Below are 21,494 nucleotides of genomic sequence, written 5' to 3'. Positions count from 1 at the left end.
TTAATAAATCGACTATAATTGTCCTTTCCTGAATAGACTAGGACATTCTGAGAACAGCCATCAAATCCCATCCATTGCCCAGTAAAATATTTATAGACTGTTCTATGGCACCCACTGAACTTATCCTCACAACCACCCTTTCAGGCAGGGATGTATTACCAAAGGGGAAACGGAGATACCAAGGGATTAAGTTATTTGCCTGAAGTCACACAAGCGGTTTGTTGCAGGGGTAGGATTAGAACAGAGACCTCCTTAATTCCAGTCCAATATCTAGACCACCAACCAACTGCTTTCTAAGATGTCCCTTATCAACTGCTAGAAAAGTCAGAGGTTACGAGCTGAAACATTTAAATCATATACTAAATGTATCTAGATATTCATTATTCAGATTACTCCACCTCTAAAGAATCCAATTGTGGACATAGAGCTGTCAAAACAATTCCACATGTGGAATAGTTTAAGTTACAGTTCTCTTTTTGCTTACTGGCTTTAAAAATCCCCTCACTCTTCTCTACTGAATCAACTTCAAAAAACCCCAAAGCCCATAAGGAAAGCCTCAATCCAGTTGTTGCTTCTCAACCTTTGGGAATGTGATGCTCTTGCCCATTGCCTTCCACCTCACCCAAGGCACAGCCTGCTGGATAATTCAGAGGGAGGTGCCACAGAAAGGACCAAATTAGATCACCCAGTTTAATTCCCTGTAGGGATGAACCAGGGTTTAAAATACAGTCCATACAGATGTCAGCTTTTGTGCAGCCTATTGGCAATGGTAGAAATTCCTTCAGTCTGGCAGAGTAATCTTTCCAATAGCTGACATACTTACCCTGCAGCCTCTCTTGTTCTGAATCCAAACTAAACACTAGATGCATGGATACATTCAGTTAAAAAAAAAAAAAAAAAAAGGCAAAAGTGGCCCATTTTCACTGCAACACACCATCTGGGCTGAATAAAAAGGGCCTCATGTTTCATTTTAAAAGGGGATTGGACGAGGGAAACCAGTCTGGTTTAAACAGCTATTTCCAAAAATGCTGGCATCTAAATATTGAATACTTGCTAAAAAAGCTTGAAGAATACAGCAGCAATTCCCACTCCCCCCAAAAATAAGACACCTTTGAGCACTCCACTTTCTATCATCACAGCCAGAAACGGATATTTCTGATATGGTACCTTTAGCCTCAAAGGTTCCAACGCCCGTTAAAAACTACAGAACATATAGCACCACTGAAATGCAGCCACCTCTGGGGTGAAAGGTACAGTGCAATAACTAGAGTTAGCGACATTTTGAGCCAAGGATATCAGGACAAACTGCTGCAAGAAGTTCAATAAGATCTTTAAACATCTACCTAGAGTAGGTCAGAGTTTCTAAGGTCTCTTCCAAAATATCTACACACAGTAGATATGGTGAAACTCAGGGTATGTCTATGTTGTACTCCTGGGGGATTTTGCGCCACTGTGCATGCACAGAATTCATGTCCCCTGCAGATTTCTTGGCTTCCCCGCAGAAAAATGACTTTCTGACAGGGAAGCTGCAAGAGCAGTCACACACCACTCCCTAGTAGCGCAGGTACATCGTTTCAGGCACCCAGAGCAGCCGGTGGAGAAATAAATAACTGCAAGGCTGGGGACACCCCAGTCAGTGGCTCCTGCCCTGAGCCAGGATCAGCTGCTAGTCCCAGCTGGGCTGGAAGCAGGAGAAGATGGGACTTCCTCTTCCACTGCAAAGGGTGGCTGGGGCTATGTCAGACCCACCCCCAGAAACCTCCCCCAGCTGCAGGAAGCTCAGCATCCTCCCCCGCTTGCTGCCCCCATCACTCCTCAGCTGCGGGGGAAGGGGTCATTGTACAGGGAGCTGATCCCCATCTTCCCAACCTTCCATACTCAGACACCCCTGCCAAGCCTCATCCCATATACCCAGAACACCCCCTAGCACTCCATACCCGAACCCCACCCCACTGAACCTCAACCCCTGCATCTGGAGGCCCCTGCCTCCAGATCCTCACCTCCGCACCCCAGACCACCCCCCACTCAGCTCCCTGCTCTCAAACCCCGACCCTGACAAGCCCCTCCCCCCCGCACCACCTTGAGGTCCCACATCCAGACATCCACATTACTGATCCCCAACTGCACCCAGACCCCCCCACACACCAAGCCCCATTCCCCCAGCACACAGACTCCTAAGCTGAGCTCCAATCACCTTCAACTGGAAGCCCTGGCAGAGTCCCATTGCCCCGTACCTGGAACCCCCACAACGAGCCTCTGTGCATCCAGATCCCCCCCACAATCTGCCTGCACCCAGATTGTCCCACACAAAATCCTCTCACCCCACACCTGGATCCCCCCACACTGAGCCTCTTCACACTTGAATCTGCCTGGTTAAGTCTGCCTGCCCCACACCTGGTGCAGAGGGGCAGGGCCCCAGGATGTTTCTGGGGCAGGCTCAGGTCTTGTGCTGTGTCGGGTCAGGTGCAAACTCACCACTGAGTCCGTGTCCCAGAGGTGGGGGTGGGGAGGCTGCAGGGTGATCTCCCATCTTCGTGCAGCCAGTGGCCTGTGCTCCCCACTGCCATGCTGGAGCCTCTGCATTTATTTATTGACAAATAAAACTTGCAGAATTTTAAAATATTGTGCACAGAATTCTTAATTTTTTGGCGCAGAATGCCCTCATGAGTAACACTGCAAGAAAAGATCCACGGTAGCAAGTCTCAACGTCCATGTCAACTGACTCCAACTCCCAGGGCTCACGCTATGGGGCTAAAAATAGCAGTGTAGATATTCAGGTTCGGGCTCTAAAAGTCACCGGGTTTCAGAGCCTGGGCCCAGCCCAAGCCCAAATGTCTACACTGCTGTTTTTAGCCCTGTAGTGCAGTGGTTCTCAAACTTTTGTATTGGTGACCCCTTTCACATAGCAAGCCTCTGAGTGCGACCTCCCCTTATAAATTAAAGACACTTTTTAATATATTAACACCATTCTAAATGCTGGAGGCGAATCGGTTTGGGGTGGCAGCTGACAGCTCATGACCCCCCATGTAATAACCTCGTGACCCCCTGAGGGGTCCCAACCCCCAGTTTGAGAACCCCTGCTGTAGCAGGACCCTAAGTCAGTTTAACCAGGATCTGAAACTCACCATGTGGGGCGCCTTTTTTTTTTTTTTTTTTTTTTTTTGCGCAGCATAGACAAACACTCAGACTTCAGTGTTAACTCAGCCCTTCATCCACGGTGGATGTTAACCTCCTGTTTCAGGAGTCTAAATATTCCAAACCCAATGCTTCAACCTCTAATCTATCTCCTAGAGCTATGTCAATTGGGTCAACATCTTTGACTCATAGAATCATAGAAGATTAGGGTTGGAGGAGACCTCAGGAGGTCATCCAGTCTAACCCCCTGCTCAAAACAGGACCAACCTTAACTAAATCATCCCAGACAGGGCTTTATCAAGTCAGGCCTTAAAAACCTCTGAGGATGGAGATTCCACCACCTCCTTAGGTAACCCATTCCAGTGCTTCACCACCCTCCTAGTGAAATAGTTTTTCCTAATATCCAACCTAGACCTCCCCACTGCAACTTGAGACCATTGCTTCTTGTTCTGTCATCTGTCACCACTGAGAACAGCCTAGCTCAGAGGTGGGCAAACTACGGCCAGCCGGACTGTCCGGCCCTTGAGCTCCCAGCCGGGGAGGCTAGCCCCTTCCCCCGCAGCCTCAGCTCGCCGTGCTGCCAGCGTTCCGGATGTCGGGGCTGCGAGCTCCTGCCGGGCAGTGCGGCAGGCTCCGGGCGACGCGGCTGCCGGACATGCTGCTGAGCAGCATGGTAAGGGGGTGAGGAACGGGAGGGGGGGGTTGGAGAAGGAGTCCCGGGGGGGCAGTCAGGGGACAGGGGGAAGTTGGATGGGGCGGAGGTTCTGGGGGGGCAGTCAGGGGACAGGGAACGGGGGGTAGGATAGGCATGGGAGTCCTGGGGGGGGCCTGTCAGGGGTGTGGATAGGGGGCGGGGCAGTCAGGGGACAGGGAGCAGAGGGGGTTGGATGGGGGTGGGGTCCCAGGAGGGAGCAGTCAGAGGTGGGGGGTCCCGGGAGGCAGCAGTCAGGAGACAAGAAGCGGGGAGTAGGGGGTTGGATGGGTGGAGGGTTGTGAGGGGGCAGATGGGGACAGGGGCCAGGCTGTTTGGGGAGGCACAGACTTCCCTACCCAGCCCTCCATACAGTTTTGGCACCCACCCCTGGCCTAGCTCCATCCTCTTTGAAACCCCCCCTTCAGGTAGTTGAAGGTTGCTATCAAATCCCACCTCACTCTTCTCTTCTGCAGGCTAAATAACTCCAGTTCCCTCAGCCTCTCCTCATAAGTCATGTGCTCCAGCCCCCTAATCATTTTCGTTGCCCTCCGCTGGACTCTCACCAATTTATCCACAGCCTTTCTGTACTGGGGGGGCCCAACTCTGGACGCAATACCCCAGATGTGGCCTCACCAGTGCCGAATAGAGGGGAATAAACACTTTCCTCGATCTGCTGGCAATGCTCCTACTAATGCAGCCCAATATGCCATTAGCCTTCTTGGCCCTGAGGTCCCTTCCAACCCTGATATTCTAGGATTCTATAACAAGGCACACTGTGGACTCATATACAGCTTCTCGTCCACTGTAATCCCCAGGTCCTTTTCTGCAAAACTGCTGCTTAGCCAGTCAGTCCCCAGCCTGTAACAGTGCATAGGATTCTTCCATCCGAAGTGCAGGCCCCTGCTCTTGTCCTTGTTGAACCTCATCAGATGTCTTTTGGCCCAATCCTCCAATTTGTGTAGTCACTCTGGACCCTATCCCTACCCTCCAGCGTATCTACCACTCCCCCCAGTTTAGTGTCATCTGCGAACTTGCTGAGGCTGCAATCCATCCCATCATCCAGATCATTAATGAAGATGTTGAACAAAACTGGCCTCAGGACAGACCCCTGGGGCACTCCGCTTGATACCAACTGCCAACTAGGCATCGATCCATTGATCGCTACCCATTGAGCCCGACAATCTAGCCAGTTTTCTCTCCACCTTATAGTCCATTCATTCAATCAATCCATACTTCTTTAACTTGCTGGCAAGAATACTGTGGGAGACTGTATCAAAAGCTTTGCTAAAGTCAAGATATATCACACATCCACTGCTTTCCCCATATCCACAGAGCCAGTTATCTCGTCATAGAAGGCAATCAAGTTGGTCAGGCATGACTTGCCCTTGGTGAATCCAGGTTGACTGTTCCTGATCACCTTCCTCTCTTCCAAGTGCTTCAAAATGGATTCTTTGAAGACCTGTTCCATGATTTTTCCAGGGACTGAGATGAGGCTGACTGGTCTGTAGTTCCCCGGATTCTCCTTCTTCCCTTTTTTAAAGATGGGCACTATGTTTGTCTTTTTTCAATCGTCCAGGACCTCCCCCAATCACCAGAAGTTTTCAACGATAATGGCCAATGGCTCTGCAATCACATCAGGCAACTCCCTCAGCACCCTCGGATGCATTAGATCCAGACCCAGAGACTTGTGCATGTCCAGCTTTTCTAACCTTAACCTGTTCTTTCACCACTGAGGGCTGCTCACCTCCTCCCATACTGCACTGCCCAGTGCAGCAGTCTGGGAGCTGACCTTGCCTGTGAAGACCGAGGCAAAAAAAAGCATTGAGTACTTCAGCTTTTTCCACATCATCTGTCACTAGGTTGTCTCCCCCATTCAGTAAGGGTCCCACACTTTCCTTGATCACCTTCTTGTTGCTAAAATACAAGGGTCAGCAAGGATCAGTTTAATCACAGTGAATCAGATCTCTTCCTTCATGGAGGACTGCATTAGATTCCTATAGCACCAGGCTCGGATACAATGCATTAAAGTGACAGGGGGAAAAACAGGAGGTGAAACCAGGCCCCGCCATGGCCAGCTCTGAGCAGACACCCAGCAGCTGCTACCTCCCCACCCAGCCAAGCCTGTAATGGGCTGGGGATGTGCTAAGCAGCTAAGCTGAAAGAAGTGCCGGGACGGGCCCCTCAGTGCCAGGGCAGTGCACAGCCCAGAGAGCACAAGGGAGGCAGGGATACTCTGCAGCACTGAGGGACCCCAGCTGCCTGTGGAAAACGCCTGCATCCATATTGCAGCCTCCTTCCTCCCTGCTGTCCTGTCTGGGCCAGGGGGCTCGAGGAATGCTGGGGCCTCCGCTCCCAGCACTGGAACGCCAGCAGAGTTCCCCCATTGGGTGGGATGCAGGTGCCCCAGCCCGATACGTCGACTGCTGGCAGCCCTGCACTGCTGTCTCGAGTATGATTGGAGGGGAGGAATTGGATTCAGCCAGGTCTGTGCTCACAGCTGGCCTAGAGGGAGGGTCCTGGGCCTTCTGTGTCCCCACTCCGTTTCATTGCTCACACCCTCATCAGAGGTATTGAAAACTATTCTGACTCTCAATGGTGCGTTCTGGTTCCATTCAAGTGCTGATATAAATCATAGAATCACAGAATAGGAAGAGACCTCAGGAGATCATCTAGTCCAACCCCTTGCTCAAAGCAGGACCAATCCCCAGACAGATTTTTGCCCCAGATCCCTAAATGGCCCCATCAAGGATTGAACTCACAACCCTGGGTTTTGCATTGTAACTCATCAGACTTGACTCAGGACAACATCATGCAGGCACCTAACAGTCAATAGCCTCTACACCAGTGGTTCTCAGCCTATTTACTATTGTGGGCTGTGTATGCAGCTCTCCATGTGTTACATGGGCCGCATCCACACAACATATATACTACCTGTATGGCCCTGAGCATGTCACATGGGCCGCAGCTGTGTGCTGACTGGGCCGCAAGCAGCCCGCAGGTTGAGAACCACTGCTCTACACTGTCCACACGAGAGCAAGAGAACTAACCAATTAGGCCCTGTTACCACTCTTGCTTTCCTCCTCCCAACACTGAAACATCTGACTTACTAACACTTAGTACACCGAAATGGGGAGGCAGTGCTCACCTGTGCTCATAGCAGAATACTGAACGTAAGGACTGGGAGTTCTGCTCCTGGCTCTACCACTGATTCTCTGTGTACAAGTCTCAACATCTCTGCATCAGTTTACCCACCTGTAAAATGGAGATAGTACACCTATTGCTCAGGGTCCTGAATTACTCTTAAGTTTGTAAAGCACACTGAAATCCCTTGTTAATAGAAGTAAATAAAGTAATAATACAAACAAAAACTCATTTTCGTTTCCATTTCTTCTTAAATAATTACATTTGATGCCACCCAATGAGTTTGTCTACAGCTGTTTGTTTGTCAATCTGTCTCCTAAATCTCTGTAGAGCCCAGACTCCAGCTGGATTTGCTTTTGTCTGCATTGCTGCCAAAGAGGCATTGGCAGAACAAAAGACAAGCATCCCAACGTACTTCCAAACTGGCTCCAAGAAGTGACGGATGAGACAGGCTAGCTCTCTCTGGATCCATCAGCAGCACATAAACCATCTGTCACAAGCAAAGAAAAGGACACTTACTAGTGATTATTTGAAGACTCCTAATCTCTAAACAATTTTAATCCCTCTCTCCCACCCACCACTACTTAAACTGCCTGATGATTACATTTCTGATGCATCCAACATTAGAAGTTGTGGGGGCTACTCGTGAAGGCAGATGGACAGGTATAATATAATGTCAACCCATAAGAATAATTCTGGCTCTTTCTCAGGCTCAGGTTGACCACCCCTGCACTAAGCCATCACCCTCATCACTATTTAAATCTATTTTAAAGACTTCTCTCTGCTGGGTTGCCTGAATCTTACTGACTTTTTTTTTAAATCTGTTTGTTGTTCCCTGTGTGTTGTTGCCTTTCCCCTATTCTCCACCTACTTGGATGTCTGTCCTGGGAGTTCCTCAATGCAGGGGGCTTTTCCTTCTTGCATGTCAGCAACCACCATGTCATCAACACTACCATAAAAAATAATAAGGTGAGGACTCTATATTCTTTACTTTCTATTCTAAGCATCATCATATAGTATTGTTACATTAAACAGCTGACATGCTCCACCCCAGAGATGGCTGCATTTCAAAGCTGGGTACAAAGATGTGTGTGTACACTGTATACATCACTTGAGGATCTTTCTAAAATAAACATGCTACTAAAATGTTAGTTTCCTTTCTGAGGAGTGACTAGGACAGGGAATTTTTTTTGTACAAGGATTGAACTGAGGACCACTGGGCCTATTTTAAATCCCACAATACTGCATGGCTGGGCTTCACAGCTGGGGATTTCTGCTGAAATCCCCAGGCTTGAGTTTAGCTGTCTCCACTACAGCTGTTACTTCTGCCTGGATACAGACAAACACACACATGGCCAAAGCTCATGAGGCCTGCTTAGTGGTGGGGGAAAAGAGGGACATTGACTGTTTGTAAACAGCCCACGTAGTAGCAATAGGTGACACCAAACCAATACAAACTTTTTAAACAGAATGGGCAAAGTGTGAAGAGAGGAAATGGCTTCTTATTTAAATACCAAACTGGCTCCTGACATGATTGCCAGGACTGTAGGAAGGAATGTTATCAGCAGTGACAAACAGGAGAGAAATCAACGGAAAGGAAAGGTCAGACATTGCCCCTATTTAACTTTTAAGTTACCCCAACCAGGTCTCTTCCTTATAAGATAGCAAGGATAAATATGCCAAAATTCTAGCACACCTGTCATCTGAGGGTCTCAAAGCACTCTGATGCCTGTAAGGAATTCATCACCACAAAACCACTAGGACAGAGGTGCCAGCCTCATTTTCAATATTTTTAAACTGTGGCACAGAGACTTTAAGGGACTTAACAAGGTCATACACAAATCCGTAGCACAGCAAGGAACAGAATTTAGAAGTCCTGAATCCCAGTCCTGTGCTTTAGCCACAAGACTATCCTTCCTGTTTTAAGATGATGTAATTTGTGTTTGTACTGTTGATACAACAGAGAGAAACTCCCGTTTCAGCTGCAGAAAGCCAAAATAGAGTGTGTGCAAACTTTACTTAGGAGTTTAGACTTAACAAGCCATGAAGATGAAGAAATTAAATCTATTCAAAGACATGCCACCAGTCAATACTGCTTAAATCTGGCACTAGACAGATGAACAAACAGAGCCATAATCTGGATAGTTGAGGACACACAGCAACTCCAATCACACCACAATGGTAGTCAACTGTGCTCAGCACCTCATAGGATATAGGCATGTGATCTGCTCTCAAGAAGTCTGCTTATCCTGTGCGATGGAGAGAGACCCCTGTTGACTTTGCACATTACAGTAGCCAAACACCATTGTTTAAATACTGTAAAAAAGTGGCAAAAGGGTCTTCTGCATTGCTCAAGTGAACATTAGAAAGATGGACTCCCTCAATTTCTTTCCCTTTGAGCATCAGAGGTGTATGCTGTAACTATCCATGTTATTTATTTGCGTTACTGTAGTAATTAAGGTTCCCTGACTGAGATCCACATCACAGGGCTGGGCACTGTACATACGCATAGGAGACAGCCCTGGCCCAAAAGATCTTACAGCTAAAGACGCAAGACAGGGAAGGGTTGGGTGGAAACTGAGGCACAGGAATAAAAATTTGCCTGAGGTCACAGAGCAGGTCAAGGACAGGTCTCCCGAGTCCCAGTCTAGTGCCCTATTCAATGGGCTCAGCTGCCTCAGAGTATGTCTACACTAAAATGACTGAGGCACACGGGGCTTGGATTAAGAGGCTGTTTAAGCGCGGTGCAGATGTTTGGGCTCGGGGTACAGCCCAAGCCCCAGGACCCTTCTACCTCGTACTGTCATAGAGCCTGCGTTCCAGCCCAAGCACAAACATCTACACCGCAATTAAACAGCCCCTTATAGCCCAAGCCCCCCAGCCCAAATCAGGCGGCATGGGCCAGCCACAGGATTTTAATTGCGGTCTCAGAGGTGATACACTCATCACTAAAAACTGTGATTAGAATGGCAAGCAGCCAGAAGATTACTGGGTCTTTCAGAGTTACGCATAATTAAGAGCTTAACCCCTAAAAACTATATATAGTGCATTTTGGCTGTCATAAAAAGAACTCAGGGCTAAAGGAGTTAAGCCCTTATTCTCCCTGAAGAATAAAGCTCATGATCCCTTGCAGTCATTGGAGACTTAAGAAATATGCAGCTCTGTTACACTAAGAGTCTCCACTAATGGGAGACAGTGGGGCTTACAGCAAGATTATCCCCGCGAAGCAGGAATGACAGTATGGCATGGCTTCTACCCATTGAGCGTAACGGGAATTTGAATAACTAGGTGATATTTGCAGTGGATTTTCCCCATAAAAGTCACTCATAATGGAAAGCCACCTGCTGATTACATACTAAGATTCCACAATGCCCACCCACCTTTGCTGCAAGTTCAGCGTTCCAGGTTATTATTTTCAAACCTCTCCAGGTTCTTCAGTGATTTTAAGCAAGCTGACTTTTCTATTCTTAAGTTATTTCTTCTTCATATTTTCAGAAGTTCTTAACCATTAACTGTAGGCACTGTAGAAAAAGTAGCACAATCAAGAATAAAAATCCAAAATATAAGCACATGCCCCAACCATACCAGGCTACAAACCTTTAAATTATACCCAGATTCAGGTTCATAAGTCTGTGTCCATCTTTAAGCATGTAAGTATTCCCATCAACTCCAGGTTGTATTCCCATCAACTCATGCTTAAAGTTAGGCACACACAAGTTCCTTGCTGAAACAGGACCTCAAACTGTTAGCAATTTGAGGCAAGAATAATTTTTCCTATGCAGTAATACAGACCTTAACACAATGGGATCCTGATTGCCAATAATAAAACAAGGGGATTTTGCCTCAAACTCCTCTACTAGCTTCAGCTGCAGTGGAATTATCAGGGAATAAAGGCCATTTCTTCAGACAGCCAGAGCCCAAACCACACTGGCATAAAAGACCCACAGCACAGTTGCAGCTGGCCCAGGTCAACTGACTGAGGCTCACGGGGCTTTAAAATTGCTGTGTAGATGTTTGGAGTTGGGCTGGGGCCTGAACTCAGACCCCACGTAGGGCGAGGATCCCAGATCCCAAACGTCTACACAGCCCTAGCCCTGCGAGCAAGAATCAGCTGACCTAGACCAGCCAGATGCGTTTATTTGCTGTGTAGATGTCCCCTAAAGGTCTAAAGTCTTTAATGACCACAAATGGTCTGGACAGTTTTATATCTCCAAAAGATGGCATCTCCAGCAGCACACTGCCCTTCAAAATCACATGTGGGTACCAGTTCAGAAGGAAGGGTGGTACCTACTGACTCCCCAATACCACCCCAAATACTGGAACACTACCCAAGCACTGTTCCTTTTTAATTCTTCACTGTTTACAAGTCAACACCTCAAGGTGATGGGACTCCGCCTTACAGACTGATCTTTTGGAAGTTCAGCTGCAGCATGTGTGAACATAGGTCCTCCTAAGTTGTAGAGCAGATTTACCCTTTTCTGAAACTGCTCCAACTTTCTCAGCACTGTTCGTTAGTGCCAAGAGCTTGGTTTACACCCTTATAGAATATCAAAGTGCTAAGTCCTAAGCGAATAACTGTCCTACATAATTTTGTTTTGATGGCATTCATGTTACCAGTGTCTGAAATATATCCCTTTCAAAAAACTTCTTTGGCTAGAAATGTATGTTTTAGTTTAGCTTCTTAAATCTGAATTTGATGACAGGGTGTGAAAGTGATGTTGGCAATATGCTACAGTACACAGCAATACAAAACAGCACAGCACGAGCAACTTAACAGCAGGGCAGCCTGAACTGACAAAATTCAACAACTCCCTCTATATATTCAAACATGCTAAATAAACTCAGTAGAATTTGGTTTTGTATTTATACCCTCTACAAACAAGGAATCTCAAAACACTTTAGGAAAGAGGCAAGATACCAACAGAGCACTAAACCAAATACTTTTTACACACAGTGCCTTTCATCTCAAAGAATCAAAGTGCTTCACAAAACCATATACACTATACAATCTTCATTCACCAAAATCCAGCCAACTTTGAGATAAAGGGTGACCAAAAACAAAACAGAACACACTACATAACTTTGGGGGGGGGGGAGGGAGGGGAGGACACAACAGACTAGAGGGTTGGCTCAAGGACACTTGCATAGAGCAGACAGGACCATAGTTTAAGTCTCTGCAGACTCACCCTCACATAGCAAACCACATGGTACCTGCTTATCTACCTCTGAAGAGTCATAGAAATGTAGGACTGGAAGGGATCTCGGTAGGTTATCTAGTCAAGTCCCCTGCACTAAGGCAGGATTAAGTATTATCTAGACCATCCCTGACAGTGTTTGTCTAACCTGTTCTTAAAAACCTTCAATGATGGAGATTCCACCATCTTCCTAGGTAATTTGGTCCAGTGCTTAACCGCCCTGACAGTTAGGAAGTTTTTTTTCTAATGTCCAACCTAAACCTCCCTTGCTGCAATTCAAGCCCATTGCTTCTTGGGCTATTTAAGGAGAACAATTTGTCACCCTCCTCTTTATAACAATGTACTTGAAGACTGCTACCATGTCCCCTTCAGTCTTCTCTTCTCCAGACTAAACAAACAAATGTTTTCAATCTTCATTGTAGTTCATGTTTTCTAGACCTTTAATCACTTTTGTTGCTCTCCTCTGGGACTTTCTCCAGTTTGTCCACATCTTTCCTGAAGTGTGGTGCCCAGAACTGAACACAGTACTCCAATTGAGGCCTCACCAGTGCTGAGTAGAATGGAAGAATTACTTCTCGTGTCTTGCTTACAACATTCCTTCTGATACATCCCAGAATGATGTTCGGGTTTTTTTGTTTTTTTACAACTATACTACATTGTTGACTCTCATTTAGTTTGTGACCACTATAATCCCCAAATATTTTTCTGTAGGACTCCCTCCTAGGCAGTCATTTCCTATTTAGTATTTGTGCAGTTGATTATTCCTTCCTAAGTGTAGTACTTTGCCATTTGTCCTACTGAATTTCATCCATTTCAGATTGTTTCTCCAGTTTGTCAAGATCATTTTGAGTTTTAATCCAGTCCTTCAAAGTGCTTGCAACCGCTCCCAGCTTGGTATCATCTGCAAAACTTTGTAATTGTACTCTCTATGCCACTATTCAAAACATTTATGAAGATATTGAATAGAACTGGACCCAGGAAAGACCCCCGAGGAACCCCATTCGATATGTCCCTCCAGCTTGACTGTGAACCATTGATCACTACTCTCCTAGTATGGATTTCCAACTAGTATTATATTCCAACTAGACTACATTTTTCTAGTTTTCTTATGAGAAGGTCATGTGAGATAGTATCAAAAGCTTTTCTAAAGTTGAACTATATTACATCTGCTGCTTGCCCCCATCCACGTGTTGCACTATCAAAGAAAGAGATTAGGTTGGTTTGACATGATTTGGTCTTGACAAATCCATAGTGACTGTTACTTACCACTTTATTGTCATCTAGGTTCATGGGAGGCAAGTAGAATAAGCCAGGTAAGGCTAAGCCTTCCCTGGCGCTGCCACCGACCTGCCGCCGGACAACTGGGTCCCTTCCCCAAGATCCCCACCACCTCCTCCACTCCACCTACCCCAAAGGTCCCCGCTGCTCGCCATGTCCCTCCTCCTCAGGACAGGGGAGTGAGGAGCGACGCAGAGAGCCAGCAGCCGACGGACTGAGGAGGCTTGGCCCAGCACTGGGGCTAGCAGCTCAACCCGGCCCAACGCTGGTGGCGTTGGGGCTGGGCAGTGTGTTGGGGGGGCCAACAGCAGCAGCTCAGCCTGATGTGGCTGGGGCTCCTCAGGTCTGGGGGGCCCTTCAGGGCTTTTCCTTTTATGGGGCGCCAGGGGTTCGGGGCTCCAGTGTGCAGGGGGAGGGGTCTTGGGTGGAAGAGGGGGCAGGGCGGGCTAGCCTCCCCAAAGTGGGGGTTCATCTGCCGCCCATGTCTAGGTGCTTATAAATTGATTATTTGCTCCATTATCTTTCCAGGTACCAAAATTAAGCTGAGTAGTCTATAATTCCCTTGGTTGTCCTTATTCCCCTTTTTATAGACTGGTACTATATTTGCCCTTTTTCAATCCTCTGTGATCTCTCCCATCCTCCATGAGTTCTCACAGATAACCACTAATGGCTCAGAAATCTCTTCAGCCAGTTCATTGAGTATTCTAAGATGTATTTCATCAGGCCCTGCTGACTTAAAGACATCTAACTTGTATAAGTAATTTTTAACTTCTTCTTTCCCTATTTTAGCCTCAGATCCTACCAAAGGATGTTAACTATAACACACATTTAACACTTTGGCCATTGCTGCATTTTCTGTTATTGTCTTTCCATCCTCATTAATAGACCTATCCTGTCCTTGGTCTTCCTCTTGCTTCACAGAACTCACAGATCTTGTTTGAAAAACAGTCAAATATATCTATTTCACAAACTGCTGACTCAACAGTATGCATCATAGAATCTGAAAACACAGCATTAGGTCTTGCATACAGGAACATTTTAAACTTGCAGTCTAAATAGGTACCTATAGTCTTGTTTGTTGAGTATCTTTTGTAAAACGAATATTTAAGAATCTTTTTTAGATGTGTATGTATACACAAACACCATGTCTGAAATGCAAACTTTTTCTTCCAGCAAAACATAGCCCTCTAAGATTTCCCTTGTCAACAGAATACTTCTGACCAGCATCACTCAATATAAATTTCAAGCTTGAACAAACATGTAAACAGGCTGCAGAATTGGAAGGGAGAAACCCTGCATGAACACTGGCCTTAAAAAAAAAAAAAAAGCTTTAATACTTCATCCAGTAAAGGATAAGGGAAAGAAAAATACATCAAGAATTGCACAAGGAATTGCATACCTGGAGTTTATCTACTTTGGATGCTAAATGTACTTTAGGGATACTATGAGCTTAATTAGTGTATGCACGAAATCATAAATGTCAGTTTGTTATTAAACAGCTTCCTGCCAATCCCTTGCAGTCCTGGGACTCCAAAGCCACAACAGCAGTGAGTAAATTCCTGACAACCAGGAAGCAAAGATGACATGGTAGGTTTCAATGTTGAAGATGAGTGAAAAGCAAGCTAACTGCAAGACTGGTAAATGGCAATTCTGTTTGAATCATCTACGTGCTTTTGGTAACACAGAAAGAGATTGAGTGTTAAATTGTTTTCATTGTAGTGTCCCTTTTAAAAATGTATAAAACAAATTACATTTTTACAGTAAGCTTTGTGTTTCCTTAACTGCAAAAGATTGAGCCATTACTTCAAACAATTATAAAAAAGATGGTGTGTGTTGCTCTTTTGGAGCTTGGTCCTGCAAGGTCCTGGACACCTTGCAGGAGCAGGTCCTTTGAACTGCTGCTGCTGACCAGATTTTCTTGCTTTAAAGTTTGTATTCATTTCTATAGTCTAATCTATACTACAGACCTATAGAACTACATCGTTCAGGGGTGTGAAAAACCCACAAGCAATGTAGTTATACAGAGCTAACCCTCTGTGTAGACTGTGCTCTGTTGGCAGAAGAGTTTCTCCCACCAACTAGCTACCGCCTTTCAGGGAGATGGATAAACTATGCCGACAGCAGAGCTCTCTCCCGTTGGCATAGAATGTCTTCACTAAAGCGCTACAGTGATGCAGCTGCGCCGATCCAGCATTTTAAGTGTAGACATGCCCTAAGCAGTACCAAGGTTTCACTGATAGCAATTAGTCACACAAACCGTAGGACAAGTATACTCACCAGCCAGTAAGATTTGTCCATTTTCATTATGTCACATGAGAAAAACCCCACAGTTATTGCTGTGACCAGTCAAGGCAAAGTGCTTTGCTTACACCTTTGTTCCCACAACTGCCACCAAAACATCAATAGATTTCGCTCGCTGTGTGATGTAACAAATACTTGAAAAGGGACTGTGCTGAAAAGGAATTCCAGAAGCATGGCAGGTATCAACTACAAGACTGTACAAGCTAAACACATTTAAATTATAATTTAAGTGATCAAAGTTCTTGGCTGATTTTTTTTTTTTTTTTAAATTTAAAAATCTCCTGCAATCTCCATCAATTCCGTGAAGCATTTTACTATTGTGACTAGTCAACATTCTGTGTTTATTATAAGGAACATTATACCACAAGGCCTGTGGAGTAGTAACCTGATTGTCTGGCACAGGTTTCCTGCAGTACAGAACTCCTGTATGTAAACAGCACTAATAACTGGATGTGCAGTCACATGAAAAAGTTGGGGGAGGCAGAGGAGGAGCAGTGAGAATGCAAGCGACATGGCGGCAGTGTTGACATGAGACAACAGTACAGCCAGAGGAATGTTCCCCTGCTCCCTTTTTACTTAGTGGGCACACTCATGCTACAGTTTTAGTAGTTAGCATTTCTATAGTGCTTTTCTTCCCACAGTATTATACAGTTCACTTGAAGTGCAGTCACCTAGAGGGTGGAATGCAGCAACTGTCTGACTGACTGTAGCAACACTGCAAGATAGTTACCAACAAGAACAGATGAACGTTTGGTATAAGAATGTCTGCTCTGATTTATTATTTGTATTGCAATACTGCTTTGGAGCCCTAGTCATGGACCAGTACTGCATTGTGCTAGGTGCTGTACAAACAGAACAAAAAGACAGTCCCTGCACAAAGAGCTCCTGGTCTAAGTATAAGACAAGAGACAACAGATGGATACAGTAAGCATAATAGGCAGTGGTCTCAGCACACCAGAAGCCTAATCATTGTCCCATTGTTTGCTTGCTTGGTTTGGGGTTTTTTTTTGTAGGTATCACAGCAAAGGAAAGCTTGAAGGAGGGTTTTGAAGGAGGCTAATGAGGTAGTTTTTCAGATGGTTACGGAAGCTCCTCCCAAGTGTGAGGGCAGCACACGGGAGAAAAGTGCTTGCTTGAAAATGTAGCAAGTGGGCAATGGATTGGGTTCGCTTAACATCATTTCGCATAAAGTCTCATTTTTCAGGAACATAACTACAACATGAAGTGAGGAGTTACTGTACTAGATAAGTTCATGGAGGATACGTGGCTAATGCCAAGATGGGGAGGATGGTGTCCCTAGCCTCTGTTTGCCAGAGGTTTGGAATGGGTGGCAGGAAATGGATCACTTGGTGATTACCTGTTCTGTTCATTCCCTCTGGGGCACGAGGCATTGGCCGCTGTCAGGAGGATACTGGGCTAGAAGGACCTTTGGTCTGACCCGGTATGGCCGTTCTTATGAGATTGGAGGAGAGGAACTCCTGACAGCATGTTCAAGGAGCTTAGAAATGAAACGGAGAAGGGCAGTAGTTGAGGCAAGTGGGGCAAAGGGTGGAGTGTTTTTAGTATGGGAGAAACTTACTAAAGCATGTTTGTATTGTGAAGAGAAAAAGCCTGAGGAGAGTGAAAGATTAAGGACAAGAGTAAGGTAGGGGATGAGAGCTGGAGTGAGGGAGATCAGGAGTTAGGATGGATATGGTCACCAGGGCAAGTGAAAGGGTTAAGAAGAGGAGAGTAGCCAGAAACTTCAATGTCTGTGATGGGGAGAACTGGCATTGGCTGATGGCCTCCATTTTTATTATTCCAAAAGTGCCATACTTCAGAATAAAAAAAATCAGGATGAGAGAGCAAAAGGAGGTTTCAGAACAAGATGAGTGGAATTTAGGACCGAGATTCTGAGTAGGGCCACTGGATCCGATCATAATATAAATTAATAATACTGAGAAAAAAGGAAAGTATATATATGCACACATCACACACCACACCCATGAGTGTTCTTGATCAATATGACCTGGCCCTTTAAATCAGAAGTGCAAACGTTGCCGTGCTGAGGACTGCACTAACATCTCACCAAGTGCCCCATCAAGTTTACATGGGAACTGAGTATGTGAGCAAAAATCAAGGCACAAATCTCCAACATTTGTTTGTTCTGGATAAGCAACTTGTGCTTATGAACTCTGTGGCAGATGGGCCACAATTTGCTTATCGGCCAAATTCATCAGCAATGAAAATGTGCAGTTTTGTTCATCTTCCTTTGTAATTACAAGGAAATAATTATGCTAGGTTTCACAGAATTTTTTTTTAAATGAACAAAAATCAAGGTGTTCAAAAGCCATATTCAAGATCAATAGCAGGCTTGAGCTCTGGCCCATTCTACCCAAAACCTGCCTATATCCAAGATGTGGTGAACCATGTAGAGAGGCCAAAAGTTACATTTTAGAATGCCACGGACTACACTTGATGCTCACAAAGGCACTTTGGAGACCTTTGCTCACAAATATGTCCAGTCCAACTGTGACATCACAGGACAGAAGCCTTTTAGAGCTGCAGGACTACTGAAAGCAACAGTAAAGTCTCTTCAGACCAGAGATTTCTGGAAGTCCATTAAGAGAAAGCACTCCACTCACATTCCAAGTTCTGGTTAGGTATCTCCACCCCACCCCAAGGCATAGGCGCCAACTTTTCTCAGCACCGGTGGGTGCTCACCCCCATTCCAACCCCTTCTCCAAAGTCCCTGCCCCAAGTCCACCCCCTCCCTGCCCCTATTGGACTCCTTCTCCAAATCCCCGCTCCGGACCTGCCTCTTCCCGGAGCACGCCATGATCCCCCTCTTCCCCACTCCCTCCCAGCGCTTGCCGCCACGAAACAGCTGTTGCGCGGCGGCAAGCGCTGGGAGCTAGGGGGAGAAGCAGAGACATGGCATGCTAAGGGGAGGAGGCAGAGTGGAGGTGAGCTGGGGGGGGAGGCATGGCGAGGAGCTCCCCGTGGGTGCAAAGCACCCACCAATTTTTCCCCACGGAGTCGGCACCTATGCCCCATGGCAATCCCTAGAGCAAGTTAAATAGGAAAAAAGTAGATAAGTAGTTATTTATTCAAAAGTTGGGAAATCCCTGTAATCACTGCCAGACAGCTAGAAAATAATCACTTCAAGTGAAAAAATAAGTTTATAACACCTTTCCTAAAACATGATTTTTTTCCCTCAACTGGAGTTCTTTGATGTGCTTTATACAGTAATGTTAAAAAATACATACAGAAGATAAAGTGACTCAGCATTTGTTGCTTGGATTAGATTTCACCTGATTTCTGTATGCAAATCAGTAACAGAAAAATGAATGGCATTTGCATTTTGTCAATGGGAAACACACTGTTATGAACATACACAGCTGGGATTATATTGAAATCAAAGGCTCATTCTTTTCTCGGGAGTTTAATTTCACCTTATCTACTCCACTTATTCATTCTAACAGAAGCCCTATTTGAAATAAAATTATATAGCTCCATTACAATGGAATGTAGTTTCAGTCTGTACATATGGAAATTAATATGGGGTTGTCATCAAAAGGTTTTTCTTTGGTGGGGGGAGGGACGAGGAGCCTACTCTTTTTGCATAGCATAGGTGACCAATTCTTCCTAACAAATATGACTACAGCAAGTCAGGTATGTTGTATATTAAAATAGCTTCAAAGCTGGCAGGAAAGTAATACATTACATTGCGATATAAAAATATGCATCTCGGACTGTGGAATTTTCAACAAAAGCTGTGTTTTGCAATATAACAGAAGGAGGAATAATGGAGCAAAGTGGTGCAGCGGATGGTTTAGAATGCAAAGAAGTGCAAATGTTCTCAAATAGATGCTGGAATCATCTCCGCATGGGAGCAATGGAAAGATTGGGTATAGCTACACAGCAATGTAGACCTCAGCTGAAGCCATGAAAGGATTCTAGAAATCTAGGAATGAAGGACCACCATGTGATCAAGAGTTCCAGAACTCCCCTCAGAGTCAACATTCTGTTAAAATATATCTAATAAAATAGAAATTCTACTAGATATGGATTTTATTTCCACTGGGATATATGTCAGAGTGATATCATTATTTGTATTTAACATTTGTATTTACAGTAGCACCCTAAGGCCCCAGTCAAGATCTAAGTCCCCATGTTGCACAAGTTTGTAATTTCCACTAATTTCAGGGTGCCGATGAACTAAATACTTATTATTTGTATTGCAGCAGCACCTAGAATCAGAATGACTGGGCTTCTAAGTAAGTTTACAATCTAGGAAACTTGATGAACATACCGATGAAACAACAGTTTTAGGATCCAGCCACAAAGAGTTAATTCTAATTTGTGATCTCATTGCCCCAATTATTCTCTCCCATAAATACCAACCCAGCAGATAAAACTGCAAAGCAGGTAGCATTGGCTCCAACCACTCTGCCAGTTCAGGGGCACTGAATGTCTAAAAATTACAGGGTATAAATTTAGCAGGGTGGATCTCACCCACCACGTTCTTTTACTGACAGGGAATGCATTAATTTAATCAGGAAAAAAAAATCATACTTCTATAGAAGTTTATTTATTCTGTGCTCTGTAAAAAGTAGGACTAGATGAAGACAAAAAGCTGATTTTTAATAATTGCTCTCCCAATCTCAACCCGACAAAGAATTGTTAGCACCAGTGCCAGTTCAGCTAAAACTGGGAATCCCCCAAAAGGTGACAGAGAGTAAAACACTTTCAAAATGAATAGCAAGTTTGTCTAAACAACCTTTACATGCAGCAGAATCTGTGAAAGGACTGGCTCCAACTATGGTTCTCCACTACTCCAAACACATACACATTTCCTCATGCTAGAGGGTATACAGACAACAGTGAAAATTTACAGTGCACAGTAGGTGTTATGCCATATGCCAGATTTCTTAAAAATAAATGTAGTGTTGGACTGAAAGCCATTGCCACCAAAATGCACCACCAACACACCAGGTACAGCATGGGCAGCAGCAGTGAAAGCCTCCCCAACACCACGAACTGTACAAGTGGACAGCATCCCTGTCATGGGCGGGGAGGAGTTCAGTTTTTGAAGGCCATTCCATCCTTGGCCTCTCTACCGAGACTGCCTACTAGTGGTGAACCTGATGATTGCTTGTGGGACATAAAAAGCAGATGGTGTGAATCCAGAGCTGTCAGAAAATAACCATTTGGGCTGGGATTTTCAAAGGAGCCTAAACAAGTTGTAAATTTGGCTGGCTAACTCTTTTAAGTCCCTTTGAAAATCCAAGCCTTAGCCGCCGCCAAGCTGAACCCACTTTGGCCCAGCAAGAAAGAACTTGTGTGTCCCAGGGCTAACCCTGTGCACTATCTGCAGTCCCACAATAGTTGTTGCTACTGCCAAGAATATTTTCCCTTTAACATACTGCATATATTAGAGAGAAACTGAGTCTTGCAAGCCTGCCCCAAACGTAATGCAGAAAGAAAACTGAGTAACGTAGTCTCCTTTCACAAACGCCATCTCATGAATGAAAAGGACAGAGAGCAAGCTAATAACACCCCTCTCACAGGCACAAGAAATATAATCATTCTTCCTGGGCGAGATCCTTCTCTTGGAAGTCTCTGAAACCAAAATTAATCTTGCTTTCTAAAAGAGGGAGAAAGACAAGTAACATACTGGCCCTCCTGTTGAACTGCCACATGCAAGGAATAACCTCCGGGGCAGTTTCACAGCTTCTGATCTGTGCACTGGCAAAAATGAGAAATAT

The 21,494-nt window shown here is 45.3% G+C and overlaps 1 protein-coding gene across 2 annotated transcripts in view; it reads right to left on the bottom strand.

The window, feature by feature from the left end:
• Positions 1–21,494, bottom strand: part of LDLRAD3 (low density lipoprotein receptor class A domain containing 3) — a 178,311-nt gene that overhangs the window by 130,868 nt on the left and 25,949 nt on the right. Inside the window, exon 1 of one of the 2 annotated variants that reach the window (XM_026651507.2) lies at positions 6,975–7,050. The exons of the other annotated variant lie outside the window; for it this stretch is intronic. Within the exon in view, the coding sequence (XP_026507292.1) occupies positions 6,975–6,984 (10 nt within the window). The 5' untranslated portion in view covers positions 6,985–7,050. Of the gene's footprint in view, positions 1–6,974; positions 7,051–21,494 lie in introns of those variants that run through there. 2 annotated transcript variants of the gene reach the window in all.

The sequence above is a fragment of the Terrapene carolina genome, unplaced genomic scaffold (assembly GCF_002925995.2).
Source record: "Terrapene carolina triunguis isolate 2854851 unplaced genomic scaffold, T_m_triunguis-2.0 Scaffold96, whole genome shotgun sequence".
In the NCBI taxonomy this organism is placed as follows: Eukaryota; Metazoa; Chordata; order Testudines; family Emydidae; genus Terrapene; species Terrapene triunguis.
Note: the sequence above shows the minus strand (reverse complement) of the source record. Positions and strands in the feature narration are given on the sequence as shown.